Source organism: Cnephaeus nilssonii (genome assembly GCF_951640355.1).
Source record: "Cnephaeus nilssonii genome assembly, chromosome: 2".
Lineage (NCBI taxonomy): Eukaryota > Metazoa > Chordata > Mammalia > Chiroptera > Vespertilionidae > Cnephaeus > Cnephaeus nilssonii.
In genome coordinates, this window is record NC_137073.1 from 105303512 (window position 1) to 105320029 (window position 16518).

Below are 16518 nucleotides of genomic sequence, written 5' to 3' on the forward strand. Positions count from 1 at the left end.
AAAATAAATTTAAAAATCTAAGTATAATTATTTTTTATTTAAAATGAATGCAGGAATTTTCTCCAAAAAAAAAAAAAATTCCAAGTCGCTGCTTTCCAGGTATATCTACAACTAGAAAAGGAAAAGGTACCACCTACTTGCTTCTAATACCACCTACTTGCTTCTAATAGGACTTTAATGATATAATTCACTTTTGGGGTTCCTTATAACCTGAGTCCCATTAACAAATTGCATTTATTCCTCAAAAATTAAAAAGGAATCTTTTCTGCTTTAAAACACACACACACACACACACACACACACACAAGATCTTAATTGCAAGCACAGCAAAACAGAAATTGATTACCAAACCAACAAATATTGTGAGTTGTAAACTCAGTAAACATGAGCATCACAGTAAAAAATTACACACCAGTTACTTATTTTTCTGGTTTAGAAATCGTTTTTAGGTGTTAATAATTGTTTCAAGAAACTCATCACACATTCATCCTCTATAGAGCTTTTGGCAATGGAGCAACATCACAAAGGAAATATACGCTTTTACTGCAAAAAGACATGGTCTGGACTAGTGCTTAAACAAAGCACTAGTAACTAAAGGGGAAAAAAACGTGCCACCATTTCTCCCAAATGTGATCAGTTACGTAAGACCTCAAAGCACACTCTGATTTGTGGGTGGAAAAAAATAGTATTTCTTGTGAACCTTAAGACAGATTAATTTCATCTACTTTATAGTAGCAAGTCTTCCCCGGATATTACTAACAAGCAGAGCTATTCAATGTTAGCATTTTGTCGCCAGAGACAATTGCTACATCAATGTGCAAACATAATGAACTCATTTTATTAGGCAAATAGTTGAATTCCATTCAAGTGCACTTAGTACAGTACTACACATTATAAATTGATTGAAATTAAAGAGCTCTCCGATTAGAAATGGCGTTTTAAAAAATACAACTAATACTGATTTCACATTATGTTTCATTGGTGTTCTAATGAAACATACAAAGCAAATGGCTTAACTGTTTCCAGCATCTCTGGAAGGTTACCTAGTCCTTTAACGTATTAAAATAGAAGTGAGAAAATACACCCCTGAAATCTACAATTGAAAGTACAGTTTGAAAAACCAAACCCAATTTGATATGGTTGGTTCAGATGATAAAGGTCAGAGGTCAGCTCCGGAGTTGAGGAAAGTTTCAAATTAGTCACATTTGTTGGAAAAACCATCGACCCAGGTGCCTGTAATGTTTACACTGCGTCAGATTTTTCAGATCTGTGTTTGGTTAAGTCTCAAATCCTAGACTTAATTTCTTAAAACATTACTGGGCTACTGAGCAGGAATTTTAAAAAATCTAAACAGATTACATTGAAAATGAGGCTGTTCTTTCTCCTTTTGTAAAATACTTTTGATTTATAACACCAAAAAAATATGCACAGAAGGACATGTCGAATTTTTTCAATCCGTTTTTAAAAATGCTCTTGAAAAATCTTCCTGTATTTGCTTTGCTTTCTTCAGGGTCTTCCTTTCCGTGCAAGAGCTTTGCTACAGAGGTGCATCAGCCGTCTATAGTGACACTTCCGCTGCCTGTTCCCACAAGTTCCCCTGCTGCTAGACAACAGCTTGACCTCTGAAGTTTACTTCTGGTAGGATTCTCGAACTTTCGCCTGTAGTGCATCACAGGTCTTCTTGGCATCGCCTAGCAGCATGGCCGTGTTGGGTTTGTAGAAGATTGGATTGTCCACTGCAGCATAGCCAACGCCCAAGGACCTCTTCATAACAATGACCTAGGAACGGAAGATGAAGGGAGAGAGTGCATGTAACATCTGGGCTGGGTGCTAGGCACACAAACATTGCCCTGCCTGCACTCTGAACAGGCATGTGCCTCTCTACCAGTTCTCTAGTTCAGAGACTCTTAAAATACACAAGGAGTATTTTTTAAATAAATATTTTTTTTCTTCAGAGAGGAAGAGAGAGGGAGAGAGAGAGATGGAAACATCAATGATGAGAGAATCATTGATGGGCTGCCTCTTGCACGCCCCTACTGGGGATCGAGCCCACAATCTGGGCATGTGCCCTGACCAGGAAACAAACCAGTGACCTCTTGGTTCATAGGTCAATGCTCAACCACTGAGTCACACCAGCCAGGCACAAGGAGTATTTTAATGCATATTTACATTGCATTAACTTTAATTTTTAAAATGTGCCCATACTTTTATACCAATGAAAGAAAAGGTCATGTGAACAATCATTTATCTCTGAGTGAGCAGATTGTGACTTTCTTCTTAGTGCTTTTGTCCACAAAGACTATGTATGACATTTTTCTAGTCAGAAAAATATGCATCTTTCTCTGAATGGGCTAAAGAGAACAAACACAGTGATTAAACTTCTACTACAAATCCTACCTAATAAAAGGGTAATATGCAAATTGACCGCACCTTCGCTATGCCTAAGCCACGCCCGCCAGCCACGCCCACCAGCCAATCAGAGCGAGTATGCAAATAAACCCAACCAAGATGGCTACAGCCACAGAGAGCAAGGTTTCCCAGGCAATGGAGGAAGCCAAGCTTTCCGCCTGCCCTTGCTAGGCCTAAGCCTCCACACAAGCTACAAAGTTTCAATTATAGAAGGTAAACAAATCTTAACAGAAATGGCGGCAGCCACGGAAATGGAGAGAGCAGGCCAGCATTGCCCCCGGCAACGGAGAAAGCAAAGCTTTCCGCACACCCTGGCCAGGCCCAGGCCTCTGCTTAAGGCTACAAAGTTTCAATTATAGAAGGTGAATTAACCCCAACAGAAATGGCTGCTGGCCACAGAGCGAGCAGGAGGCTTGGCTCCACTCCAGGCTACAAAAAGTTTCAATTGTAGAAGGTAAATAAATTCCAGATACCAGGGCCTCCTCTTGGGTCGCCAGGGGGTGTGGCTGGTCTGCAAACCACCACAGGCCCCTTGCTCAGGCCTCCCCACGCCCCAAGGGAACCCCCATCCTGATCCGGGACATCCTTCAGGGCAAACCAGCTGGCCCCCACCCCTGCACCAGGCCTCTATCCTATCTAATAAAAGAGTAATATGCAGATTGACCATCACTCCAACACACAATATGGATGCCCCCATGTGGTCAAAGATCCTGCCCCCATGTGGACACAAGATGGCCAGCATGAGAGGGCAGTTGGGAGGCACCAGACCTGCAAGGGAGGGCAGTTGAGAGGGACTAGGCCTGCAAGGGAGGGCAGTTGGAGGCGATCAACCCTGCAGGGGAGGGCAGTTAGGGGTGACCAGGCCGGCAGAGGAGGGAAGTTGGGGGCAAACAGGCTGGCAGGGGAGCAGTTAGGCATCAATCAGGCTGGCAGCAGAGTGGTTAGGGGGTGATCAGGCTGGCAGGCAGAAGCGGTTAGGGGCAATCAGGAAGGCAGGCAGGCAAACAGTTGGGAGCCAGCAGTCCTGGATTGTGGGAGGGATCCCAGATTGGAGAGGGTATAGGCTGGGCTGAGGGACACCCACCCTCTCCGTGCACGAATTTCGTGCAATGGGCCTCTAGTTTTAAAATAAAGGTAGTTGAGTGGGAAAATGGTATCAGTCCTGCTCCCTCACTTTAAGGAAAAAATCTATCGGAAAGTTCTAACACAGAAGCCCAAAGAGCACCCTAGCTGTCACAGGAGAGGCTAATAGCTAATACTGCGGTGTCTCTGATGCTGATGTGCTACAGACATTTACAATTACACAGATTACAGCTGGTGCTGTCCTGCTGAGTATCAAGTCAGTTCTTAATGAAAATAAAAGCCTCCCTATGGTCTAGGTCCTGCCATCTATCCAAGAAGGAAAGCAGTACAAATGTGTTCACGCTTCAAATAGCATTAGTACCACAGTGTACTCTGCAAACTCTTTGTTTTGTTAATCCTCACCCGAGGATATTTTTTCCATTGATTTTTAGGGAGAGTGGAAGGGATGGGAGTGAAGGAGAAGACAGAAAGAGAGAGAGAGAGAGAGAGAAACATCAATGTGAGAGAGACCCATCAATTGGTTGACTCCCGCATGTGCCCGGACTGGGCCAGGGACCAGAGATTGAACCTGCAACCCAGGTATGTGCCCTTGACTGTGAATTGAACCTCTGACCCCTCAGTGCACAGACCAACACTCTAACTGCTGAGCCACACCGGCAAGGGCTCTGCAAACTCTCCAACATTAATGACCAATGCAATAATTTCTCATATCCCATGAACCAGTGCATGGCTTATCTGCTCACGTACCACAAACACTAAGTTTTAACCTCATGTGTACAGTAAAGAGAAACAAAATGAAAGGGGAAATGTACCTTCTGTAACCATGGTTCTGAAAACGCAGACCTGACTTAGGGTGGTAAAGAAACGTGCCCACGGCTGGGCAGAGGGCAACTGGCAAGCGCTGAGCTCCCCACGACCTAGCACCCGCCCTTCAGGAGTGTGTGCACGTGCAGAGCCTGCTTCCTCGTGCCACGCTGCTGTCCGATTTCCAAATCACCTTCCTTCCAGACACCCCATAACGACATACAAACCCCCTTTCGATAACATTGAATGAAAAAATGTGCTCGTCTTCATATATGAAGGCGAGGAACTGACTCACTGTCCCAGAGAGAAGCCATCTGGTCCACGGGACTCGACCTGGAACTCGGCCAGGCTCATTCCAAAAGCCCTTGTTCAGCTGCGGTTACAGATTCCGTTAATCCAGCTGCACCATCCCCTCTGGTTCTGCTGTGACCGAGGCATTCACTCAGATTCCCCGGTGGCCATAGGGCACAGAAGCTGCATCAGGAGAACCGGACCCTAATCCTCCTCCAATGCCTGGGCCTCCTCAAGCCTTCATCACTTCTCATCCAGTGACCAAGGAACGCTCCATGTGTGTGCATTTTAAGGGTTTTGATAACTAGGATGAAGCACGAGCCTGAAACGTACCTGCTTTGACTTCCAGACCTCGAGAACCGGCATGCCTGCAATAATAGAGTTGGGGTCTTCTTGAGCTGCTGAATTGACAGTGTCATTAGCTCCAATCACAAGGACCAAATCAGTGTCTACATCGTGAAAGAAAAAAAGAGAAAATATAAAACTCAGGGGAGTCCCTTGCACTTCTTTCCGGGAAAATGAGACTGATCTGGCTTTATAACAACGATAATAACAAAAGCTAATATTTGTAAGACCCGCGCTTGTGCCAGGCACCGTACCAAGGACTTTATCAGAGAGGTTCAGTAACTTAGCCAATGTCACACAGCTGAAAAGCAACAGGCCTGCATCTAACCTGAGCATCCTGGCTGGAGCTCGCATTATTATGCTTTCCTTCCCCTAATGTAACTTTATATAGTTCTTTCATTATCCCAAAGTGACTTTGCCAATGACAATATTTTATAATATCTGTGTTCCATTTTCAACTTCTAAGATGACCACATAAACGCAACTTGATGTCTAAAAGAAAATGGTCTATGAATCTGTACTATATTAAAGCTGTGTCCATAATTCCTGGAACTGGCAGGTTTCACACATAATTTAGCAACAGTGAAGTCTGAAAGGAGGCATAAAATTAAAATGGCCTAAATTCCCTCTTTAAGCATTATAATGTGAACTACCTTAGAACTTTGCCAAAATGCCATGTGAATCTACACATACACACGATTTCATTATTTTTCTCTAACAAACAGTTTGCTTGTTTTTTTATGTTAACAGTGGACACTTGCCAGAGGGAACTGGTTTAATTTTAACAAACATGATCTTGGGCCAAATGTCATTAGCATTCAACCAATCCCCATGACAGTCACACAGGACAGCACCTTGTCCAGTGAAGTCTGGTACTTTAAAGGGGACAGAAAACTACTATTCTGATCCTGAGTTGGTACAACTGGAAACCAGTAAACACTGCAGAAATCAGACACTGAATTATCAACAGCAATTTGATAAATGAGGAACCTGAGCCTGAGTAGCTAGTTCAAGGTCATGAGAGAGAGAGTCAGGGCCTGGATTCCAAAGCCAGGTGTGTTCCGAGTCCCCGGGCAACCCACCACCCTGCATCGCCTCCCAGGGCCTGCTCCATCCCTCAGCTCTCCGCATGGGAGCAGAGTTACCTGTGCTGCTTACAACCCGGGTGAACCAGTCAGCACTGTTTCGTTTACGTCATTGCGACCGCATCCCCACCAGGAGCAGGTTGCCCCCCATCTGACGAGCAGGTCTTCCGTGATCCCACAGTTTCTGTCCTGGACTGGCACGGCTTTAGTCACTCTAAGAACAAGTCAATGGCACCGTCGGCCCCATCACTTACCTGGGAAATCCTGGTTGATCTCGTCCATTTCCAGCACAATATCATATGGCACCCCAGCCTCAGCCAGCAGCACATTAAGCTGGCCAGGCATCCGGCCTGCAACTGGGTGAATTCCAAACCTAGATGTGAAACAAACGAACAGCTGGCCTTACTGGATGGGCCAAGATGTACAGAGACCCCAAGATCACCTCCCAGTCGGCACAGTTTCTTCTGGGCCCCTCTGCTCCTCCTGGTACTGCCTCGTCTCCGCAGGCAGAAGCAGAAGCAGAATCAGCACGGATACGTGGTCAATTTACAAATATTGGCGTTGGAGATTCGGTATCTCAGTATTACACACACTAGGACTCCCCTCAGAGAAGTAAGCATAACTTCAGAGCCTGAATCCTCCATATCCGTTTGAACTACAATGAACTTCCAACAGCATTCCTATGTAATATCACCTTACATTCAATAAGCATTCTGCTTTCGTTATGCTTTTTGACATACCTTGAGTCTTTAAAAAAACATACGCAAGTCAGCATGGAATTAAACATTTGCCATGAAAAATCAACTCTACAGTCAGCTTTAACCTCTATGTTCAAAAGTGGGGAAATAAAATACTGTCCAGTGCATGAGTGAATGGCCTACAGTCTTTCAGGGAGTGATGAAGCATTACTCCATGTCACAGAAGAAATACGACAGTAACACGCTGCCGTGTCCACAAGGCGGAGGTATATAGAGATCAGAGCTCCACGCTTTATCAAGGCAAAGGAAACTGAAGCAACAAGCAATTTCTTCCAGCCCCGGCCATAGGGGATCTTTAAAGTCAGGTAACCCAGCCTCTTGCCTATCGTACTGACCTCTGTCTCCTCAGCATCGGGCACAGTCCCTGTCATATAAGAACTCAATAAAAAGCAAATCCAGGGAAGAAATGCATTTTATAGAATCTTGTGGCAGGGATCCATCCAGTCTCAGCTTAAATCCCTTCAGTGACCAGAAACTTACTCCTTCCTAAGGTCTGTTGCATTACTAGACAATCCTGATAATTACATATAACACATGCACCATTGCACAAGCACACACTCGTTACAGTAAGCCGGGGAGAACCCCCCTCTCGTTGCTCTCCAAGGTCTGTAGTTTTGCCATCTGCAGCCATGAGTCTACTCCCTCTTCCCTATATGGGTCTCTTTCAGCCATCCTAAGATGCCTACTAAGCAAAACATCCTCAAGTCTTTCAACTATTCAATGACCCGCGGGATGTCCTAGCTGCCTGTTGCTACCTCCACTGTCAGTGCCCAGCTCAAACCCCAGCCCCTCACAGAGAACACAATATTGCTGGATGTGATCTAGATGCACAAGGCCCAGCAAGCAAATCACATCCTCAGATTCCCCCACTGACGAAGCCTGAGTTGCATGAGCATTGACAGCCAGCACAGCCCATCGCTGTCTCTGACAAAACGCGTGGTCATTGGAGATGCTGTTACTTTCACAGGAACTGCCTCCAAGCCAGGCCTCCCTCCCCACTCCCAACACGGTCCTGTTAGGAACAGATTCAAGCATAGGAATTGACCCCTCACCAAGCAGACCTGCAAAGAGCTATAAAATGGCCATTTTTATCACCCAGATAACTGATAAACGCTTTTCTACACCTTTAAAACTGATCATGACGAGTCTGGATTATTGGAAGGCTTATCATTGGGGAAAAAGAAAGACATCAAGTGATGGGTATTCTCTTTACCAGATTCCCCTTTGCATAATCTTTCTTCTGGGACCGCTGAATGTTCCTCAATAACCAACTTATGTTTAAAAAAACAGAAACTCCGACCGAAAGGGAAAAAAAAAACAGTTATCTCTAGGTAGTTGTACAACAGATCGTAGCTTTTTTCTCATGTCTTTAATATTTTTCTATGAGAATGTACAGTTTAAATTAACTCCATATAAAATAAATTAACACTCCATGCTTTTATGTTGTGATATAATTTATAAGTTACTTCTCATGTATTATCTTTTTCTGGCCCAAACAGTCTCCATCAAGATTTAGAATTTAGGGCAGCTGATTCAAATCTAGTACTTAGTTAAATAAACTGGGTTTTAGAGCTGCATTCCTTTATCTAAAAAGAGTGAGCAAGGATGTGTACAAGAGGGGCTGGCATGTACGCTGACATAATGGCTAATATTCACTCTTTAGGATGTACTATGTGGTGTGCACAACTTTCTTAGTAAATGGTCACACTGGGATTCAAGAGTCTGAACTTTTAACTACTATACGATATAGTCAGTCGAGTCAAGCAATTTAAGAGATGATTTTGTTTAGTTAACAGTTCAGGTTAACCAGCTGTGTGATGTTGGGCACGTCACTTAATGACTCTCCCTCCATCTCAGTTTCCCCATAGAGTAGTAACCAGCTGTTATTATGAGGCCACAGGCCTACGGCTATAAAAACTCTCAGTAGAAGAGGTCTAAGAAATACCTATTTATCTCTGCTTGAATGGGTGTAATAAGGAGTTCCAAGAATCCAATTTCTAGTGTGCTTTGAGAAAAGCTGAGAGCCAAGAATTGTTCAACAATGCTACAAGCTATAAACAATAAATTAAGTATTTGCATGGACAAACAGACATAGGAGGAAAAAATGTCTCTTAGTATGCAAAGTGCTACAACAATGCAAAACATTGACCAGCATCCCTTAAGTGCTGGGGAAGTTAGATTTTGAAAAAATTACTACAAGTGGGAGGTAGAAATGAACTGGATAAAATAAACTATTAATAATTTATGATTCATTTAAAAGGAATTCCTCCCCTCTTCCCTCAGTGGGCTGTCTGCAGTCCAATTTCAATGAGAATAAAATTAAAGACAGTCAACAGTTTACTTCAAACAGTGCTCCCCAACCTCACTGTCTCATCAGCTTTCAAGTTCTCTTTTTTTTTATTAGTCATTTTTAGAGAGGGGGGCAAGGAGAGGGATAGAGAGATAGAAACATCTATGAGAGAGAAACATCATCTATCGGCTGCCTCCTGCACACCCCCTTCTGGGGATCAAGCCCACAATCCAGGCATGTGCCTTGACCGGCAATCGATCCTTTGACCTTTTGGTTTCTGGGTCAATGTTCAACCGCTGAGCTACACCAACTGGGCAGCTTTTAAGTTCTTCAACCATAGTTTCTCTCCTGTCATTTTGGGGAATGTAACAGTTCAACACTTGAGTAAAAAATTTACAATGTTCTCTAAAAAGAAATATTGCATTTTTTTTTACTAAACATTTAAATGCTAATGTCATTCTCTTTTCCATACCAGAGTTTTCAATCACTCCTGAAAATGAAGGAAATTAGGCAAAATACTGACAACTGATGTTCACGCTCTCCCTGTAGAAGTGCAAGCTACAGTCAGCACGACCGCAGCCGTTTTCAAACTGTCGCAGAGAAAACGTTTCCAAAGTGTTATGCAGACTCTTTGGTTGAGATACCTCTTTAAAACTGTGATATTTTTACAGTTGCAATAAAACATTTGAAAAAAAATTTCTCCAGGTACCAAAGTATATGCTCATTAAATGAGTTATTATTACTAAACTCCAAATCTGAACATAAATATCATTTTAATACTTCAATAACACAGTATTTTAAGCATTAATATAAAAAATAGACTGGGAAAGAAGATGCACATATTAAAATCACCAAAATGGCCCTCACTGGTTTGGCTCGGTGGATAGAGCATCGGCCTGGGGATGGAAGGGTCTCAGGTTTGATTCCGGTCAAGGGCACATGCCCAGGTTGTGGGCTCAATCCCTAGTGGCGGGGGGGGGGGGGTGAGGGGGAAGGACAGAGGCAGCTGATCAATGATTCTCTCTCATCATTCTCTCTCTCTCTCTCTCTGCTTTCCTCTCTGAAATCAATAAAATATATTTTAAAAGAAATGGTGACCATGTCCGCTCACTATTAGAAATGAAAAAAAAAAAAATTTTAGTTTGAAAAACTCGTTTCACTTTACAGAGGTTTAAACATATTATTAATCAGCTGATTTCATTCAAGGTTAATGTCCATTTGCATTTCAACTGTGTCCATTTCAGGTCAACATTCCAAATTAGCACAGGGTTGCTTTCCCAGATTCACGCACAGGTGGTTTTACCTCCGTCACCGACTAGACCCAATGACACAACTAAATAACTAACTAGATTCAGTTCAGGGAGCTGCTGCTCAAAAGCATCAGAGGTTCAGAAGAAACACAGAATATCCAACAACTTAGAAAATAACACGCTCTAAGTGAAAAAAGATCAGCTGGCTAGAAAAATGGCAAAACTATTTTCAAGCAGACCAAACAAAACAGAAGTTGACCAAATAGTCCTCATTTTCCTTACACAGAATAAAATAAAACGATCTTCAAATGCAAAAGGAAGAATTGGACTTAAAAATTCAGAGAAAAAAACACACACACTACTTTCTGTTAATTTAAAACAAATGCCCTAGTTAGGGGATGTTTCAGGCTTCTTCTCTGTGGATCGGGGAGAGAGAAGCTCATGAATCTGAGCTGATGCACTTGGAGTCAAGAGTATTTCACATACAAATGCGAAGGATAGTTGGTTGGCATTGGACATGATCAAGACAGCTGCAGCCGCTGGGACAGCCTTCCAGGTATGGGAGGAGGCAGGGGATCATCAACGGTCTGAACTACCTTAAGAGAGGACCAGCTTAGGTGGACTCGGGACTTCCAGAATAATGTAAGATATTGCTCTGTCTCACTCCTGTAAGTATCAACTGCCACCAAGGACTCATCTGAGCTCCTCTGAGATGTTAATAGTAATCTTGAACACCAAAAACTTTCTCTTAATCTCCCAGCCCTCTGATCACCAAGAAGTATTTCTTGCTTCCCCCAGGTCCTTTCCTCTTCCCAAACATGACTGGTGAGACTTAAAGACTGAGAGTCATACTACATGACACTCGAGGTCTGAATTAGTTTCCTATTGCTGCTGTAACAAATTACCCCAAATTTAGTAGCCCACGGCAACACAAATTGATGATGCTGTTACAGTTCTGGAAGTCAGAGTCCAAAGTCCATTTCTCTGCACTGAAATCATGGTGCTGGTAGGACTAGGAATCCATTGTTTGCCTTTTCCAGCCTCAGGAGGCTGCCCCCATTCCTTGGCTTGTGGCTGCATCACTGTGACCTCTCTTTCCATTGTCACTTCTCTGAGTCTGACCCTAGTGACTACATGGGCCCACCTGAATAATCCAGGATATCTCCCTATCTCAAAATCCTCACCTCAAATCTACAAAAGTTCCTTTTGCCATCTGCCATGTAAGGCAACACATTCACAGATTTTAAGGATTAGGAGGTGAACATACTTGGGGTCATTATTCGGTCTGCCACAAACTCCCTTTCCAGTCCTAAGATTCCATGAACTAGAGTTTCTATTTTAGCTGAGTAAACCAACATACACCTCGTGATTTACTTTTGGATTTCAATTTTGTATTCCTCTTTGACTCCAGTATTTTTGTTTAATTTTAATTTATTTACTTGTTTTTAATACTACCTTGGCTTATCTTTAAACTAATCCACTGGCTATCATCTTTATGCTTTCACTGAGGTGTCATGGACCACGTTAGAAATCAAAAACCTCTAAATGTATGAGTTACTATTGTAATATATGATTAGCTGCAGACTTCATAAAGATGATGTTTCTTTTGAGCTAGTTGCAAAGGGTAAATAATCGCAAAGCTAACCAACATGTTATGCTGAACATCCCAAAGGGCAGATCACTTTATATTTGTTTGTGTAGTCATTTATTATACTACACTTTTAAGACGCTAAGATTGGAGACAAACACACGCAAGACTATTGTAAGAGAATGCCAATGTTTTGAGAGAAACAACAGAACACGCTACATTTGTAGAAATATGTATGTGCATGTTGATGAGGCAATGGGAGTTTATAACAATTCTGGCCCGTGGAACTGGCTGATCTCCAAAGTATGTATTAAAGTTAATTGTATCAGACATCGGTTGGCCAAGACCGGCAATTTCCAGGAACCTACGGCCAAAGCTCATCAATGTCCCATCATCACGTGAAGAATATCCAGAATTCTGAACTGCAGAGCCTACTAGCCTTTTGGTTCTTCCCTTTGAACTAGAAAAAAATTATTTTTATTGTGTACATGCTTAACAAAACAGAGCCGGCTGTCCCTGACCACAACAAGATCCTACAGAAGGGCAAGAGCTACTAAATGAGATCACAGGAAGATCTTGCAGCCACCACACTCTTTCCTAATGCAGCTCCTCCTTCAGATGGCTGCACCCCCCAGGCCAAGAGTTCCTTAGTATAGGAACCACGCTAATTTATCAGAACCTGGCACTCGATGCTCAGTGCTCAATGAAAGGTGTGCCCAGAAAGGTAGGCTTATTCATAAACTTCCCACGTCTCCTTTTAGAGAAAGAACTTGGGGCAGCAGCATAGAGAAGCAGTGAAACGCTCTAGAGACCCACTGCCTGGGTTCAAGACATTTGGACGATTAACTTCCATGTGCCGCCCTTAATAATGGGGGTGATGATAAAACCTCTTCAGAGAAGTACTGTGAGATTTAAGTGAGACAATGAGACCAACCGCCTGGCACACATACGGTAAGCCTTCAATAAATGTAACCTGTAAATTACATTCAAATACATTTTGGTAATTTAAATGTTCATCTGTATCTTTCAAATACATCCACATTTTAATGATCACTTTTATAAAAAAGAAACACACATTTTTACATTAAGACAAATGTTGGTTTGATGCCAACATTTTCTAAGTTGGTTTTCTAATTTTTAACTTGAAATCCTAGTAAATTCCAGTGTAATCCAACGAAAGCCAGAAATTGTTTGTACTCCCAACTACATCAAAAGACGAGAGATATCACCCTAACTGGTTTGGCTCAGTGGATAGAGCGTCAGCCTGCGGGCTCAAGGGTCCCAGGTTCGATTCCAGTCAAGGGCATGTACCTTGGTTGCGGGCACATCCCCAGTAGGGGGAGTGGAGGAGGCAGCTGATTGATGTTTCTCTCTCATTGATGTTTCTAACTTTCTCTCCCTCTCCCTTCCTCTCTGTAAAAAAATCAATAAAATATACTTTTTTAAAAAAGACTAGAGAAATGATACTCAACAGAGACTGAGGCTAACAATAGAGACTGAGGCAAACAATTGTGAACACTAAACTCATTGGGAACTTGGTCATAACTAATATTAGAATACAGATTTACTTTAATAGAGTCAAATTTCAAAAGGCCATCTTCAACCCTTCCACAGATACTATTAGGCAAAAAGTATTGTTTCCTGCCCAGCCGGTGTGATTCAGTGATTGAGTGTCAACCTATGAACCAGGAGGTCATGGGTTCAATTCCCAGTCAGGGCACATGCCCGAGTTGTAGGCTCGACCCCCAGTGTGGGATGTGCAGAAGGCAGTGGATCAATGATTCTCTCTCATCATTAATGTTTCTATCTCTCCCACTCCCTTCCTCTCTGAAATCAATAAAAATATATTAAAAGAAAAGATTCTCTAATCCAACCACTTCCTAAGGTAGGACTCCTTTATTCAGAATTACAGCAAGTAAACATGTACAAACTGTTGAGTCACAAAACAGGCTGTAGTTCCCCTTTGAGGCCATAATGAGTCCCTGGTATGTGCTACACACGGAGGACTTTTGATTGTATGTTTGCAGGTGCAATGCACCATCCTGAGAAGGGTCCATTGAAGTAATAAAAAGATTTCTTACTACTTTCAATATTTCTTACTAATTGTGCATTTTACCTGTGAAAAATAAGATGGAATCTGAAAAAGGCAGGTTTCTTTGGTTTATTACATTCTGATCAGAATTTCTTTAATTTTTTTTAAATATATAGTTTATTGATTTTTTTTACAGAGAGGAAGGGAGAGGGATAGAGAGTTAGAAACATTGATGAGAGAGAAACATCTATCAGCTGCCTCCTGCACACCTCCCACCGGGGATGTGCCTGCAACCAAGGTACATGCCCCTGACCAGAATCGAACCTGGGACCCTTCAGTCCGCAGGCCAACGCTCTATCCACTGAGCCAAACAGGTTAGGGCCTGATCAGAATTTCTTATTGACAGTTACAGGTCACTTATTCAAAGTGCAAGAAAAAGCTATTTTGTAGTAAATGTAGTTTATTTTTTTAAAAATATATTTTATTGATTTTCCACAGAGAGGAAGGGAGAGGGATAGAGAGCTAGAAACATCGATGAGAGAGAAACATCGACCAGCTGCCTCCTGCACACCCCCCACCGGGGATGTGCCCGCAACCAATGTACATGCCCTTGACCGGAATCGAACCTGGGACCTTTCAGTCCGCAGACCGACGCTCTAGCCACTGAGCCAAACCGGTTTCGGCAATGTAGTAAATGTAGTTTAGAAGAAAACTTTATGAAATGTGAAGCAGGGGAAATGGGACCTAAATGAATCCTTACTGGTGAAAAGGCGGGGACCAGCTGGGTGGGGTTAGCCCACCCGTTTGAGGAGGAACCTGGTAACGCGTGGAAAACCTTCCTGACAAGGCAGACCGTGTCCACACAAACTGATTAATGAGAGAAGCTACAGAATCAACTTTCTGGCCACGCTTCTTAGGCAGAGGGTAGACACCCGGCTTTCTAAAATTGTGAAAGTCCTTCCGACCAGCAGTGGTCCAGACGAACTCACTCATACGATTCCAAATGAAAAGAAAACGTTCGTTTCATTTCCTAGCGCTTTCCAACAGCTAGAACGAGAGAACATCATGTACCTTTCTTTTCTTTTCTTTTTTTTGAAGGCAAATAAGGGCTGAGCTGCTACTCTGATCTGCAATCTGGTGTTCATCCACGGCCTGCCTTTCTTCAGGAAGAAAATGACGAATTTGTTCAAGAGCTTACAATTAGGTCCCAGGGGCTCCATTTTTCCAGGACAGAATAATACGACCTGCTCTGTGACGAATGAGGACATGTTTGACAAAGGGCGGCGGTCACATTTCCCATGGGCACATGTGGCCTGTGCCACAGAGGCCACCCAGAGAATGAGAAGCCTTCCAAACAGGGTGCCATCGGGCGCTCTCGTGCAAACGCTGACAACGTCACAACACGACCTGGTCCACGGGGAGGAGATTACTACAGATTGGGCCCGCATATGGCTCTCCCATCACTGAACCAAATCCAGCTACCAGACCCAGAAGAGAAACAGAAGGACTGTGAAGCAATTGTATTTCAAAACAGCCCAATTAGGCTATGAAGAATGACATCAGAGACAATATTAAACATCTACTTTGCCACTAATGTTCTAGAATACTATATTCTGGCACAGTGCAGAGATGTAGTAGGAACTGTACCTAATTTCATCTTTCTGTCAGAAGCACTAATGATGCTGCTGAGTGGCTCTTGAAGTGCAATGCTAGTGAGCAGCCCAAGACACACACTATCCGCAAGATACGGAAGAATTTGGGCCTGAAATGAGAAGAGGACTTTTGTTTATTTATGTTTACTTGAACCTTATTGAAGAGAATCAGCTTAGAGAGTTTCTTCTCACTGATACTAGGACTGAGAACCCAAAGTCACCCCGATGGTCAGAGGCCCTGGCTTCATCGGCTATGAGGTTTTCCCTCGGACCACAGGGGTTTCCAAGGGAGGAGTCTAGAATGCACGGCTTTGCAAAACACTGAAGGCACAGGCTTTGTACACGGCCATCTGTGCTCTCCTCCACACCAACATGCAGGGGACAGTCTGAAGCTGCGGGGAGTCTGGTCAACAGTCAGAACCCGCGAGCAGAGGCCACGTCCTAGGAGCACCACAGACCCCTTCGATCTGAGAGGTTCCTGGCGACTCTGCACGTAGGTTGAACTCAGATGTGAACGAAGACACAGACTTTGCTTTGGTTTGATTCCCAGTCAGGGCACGTGCCCAGGTTTCAGGCTTGATCCCCAGTAGGGGGCATGCAGAAGGCAGCCAATCCATGATTTTCTCTCATCATAGATGTTTCTGTCTCTCTCTCCCTCTCCCATCCTCTCTGAAATCAATAAAAACATATTTTTTAAAGAAAATTAAGCAGTGGTTAATTATTTTTTAAAAATTACAACTCTTCCTAAGAATTATTCATTGGCAACACTATCTCTGCTTTATAGTGAAAAGCCTATCATAGCAATGCAAAGGCTGGGAAATATCAAGAAGACATGTCTGTGCTCTTGTTAGATTTTTCATAAAAAGCTTGCAGAAATCAAGCATCATTTAGGCGAGCTCAAAGGTGTTCCGGGCACCTGGGAAGTGACCAC

The 16518-nt window shown here is 43.1% G+C and overlaps 1 protein-coding gene across 5 annotated transcripts in view; it reads right to left on the reverse strand.

Annotated features, from left to right (window-relative positions):
- Window positions 1-818: 818 nt before the first annotated feature.
- NNT (nicotinamide nucleotide transhydrogenase) overlaps window positions 819-16518 on the reverse strand; it is a 77690-nt gene continuing 61990 nt past the window's right edge. For all 5 annotated transcript variants that reach the window (XM_079793023.1, XM_079793026.1, XM_079793024.1 and 2 more), the window contains exons 20-22: window positions 6272-6390; window positions 4921-5036; window positions 819-1779 (exon numbers count right to left, since the gene is read on the reverse strand). In XM_079793023.1, the coding sequence (XP_079649149.1) occupies window positions 1630-1779; window positions 4921-5036; window positions 6272-6390 (385 nt within the window). In that variant the 3' untranslated portion in view covers window positions 819-1629. The remainder of the gene's footprint in view (window positions 1780-4920; window positions 5037-6271; window positions 6391-16518) is intronic.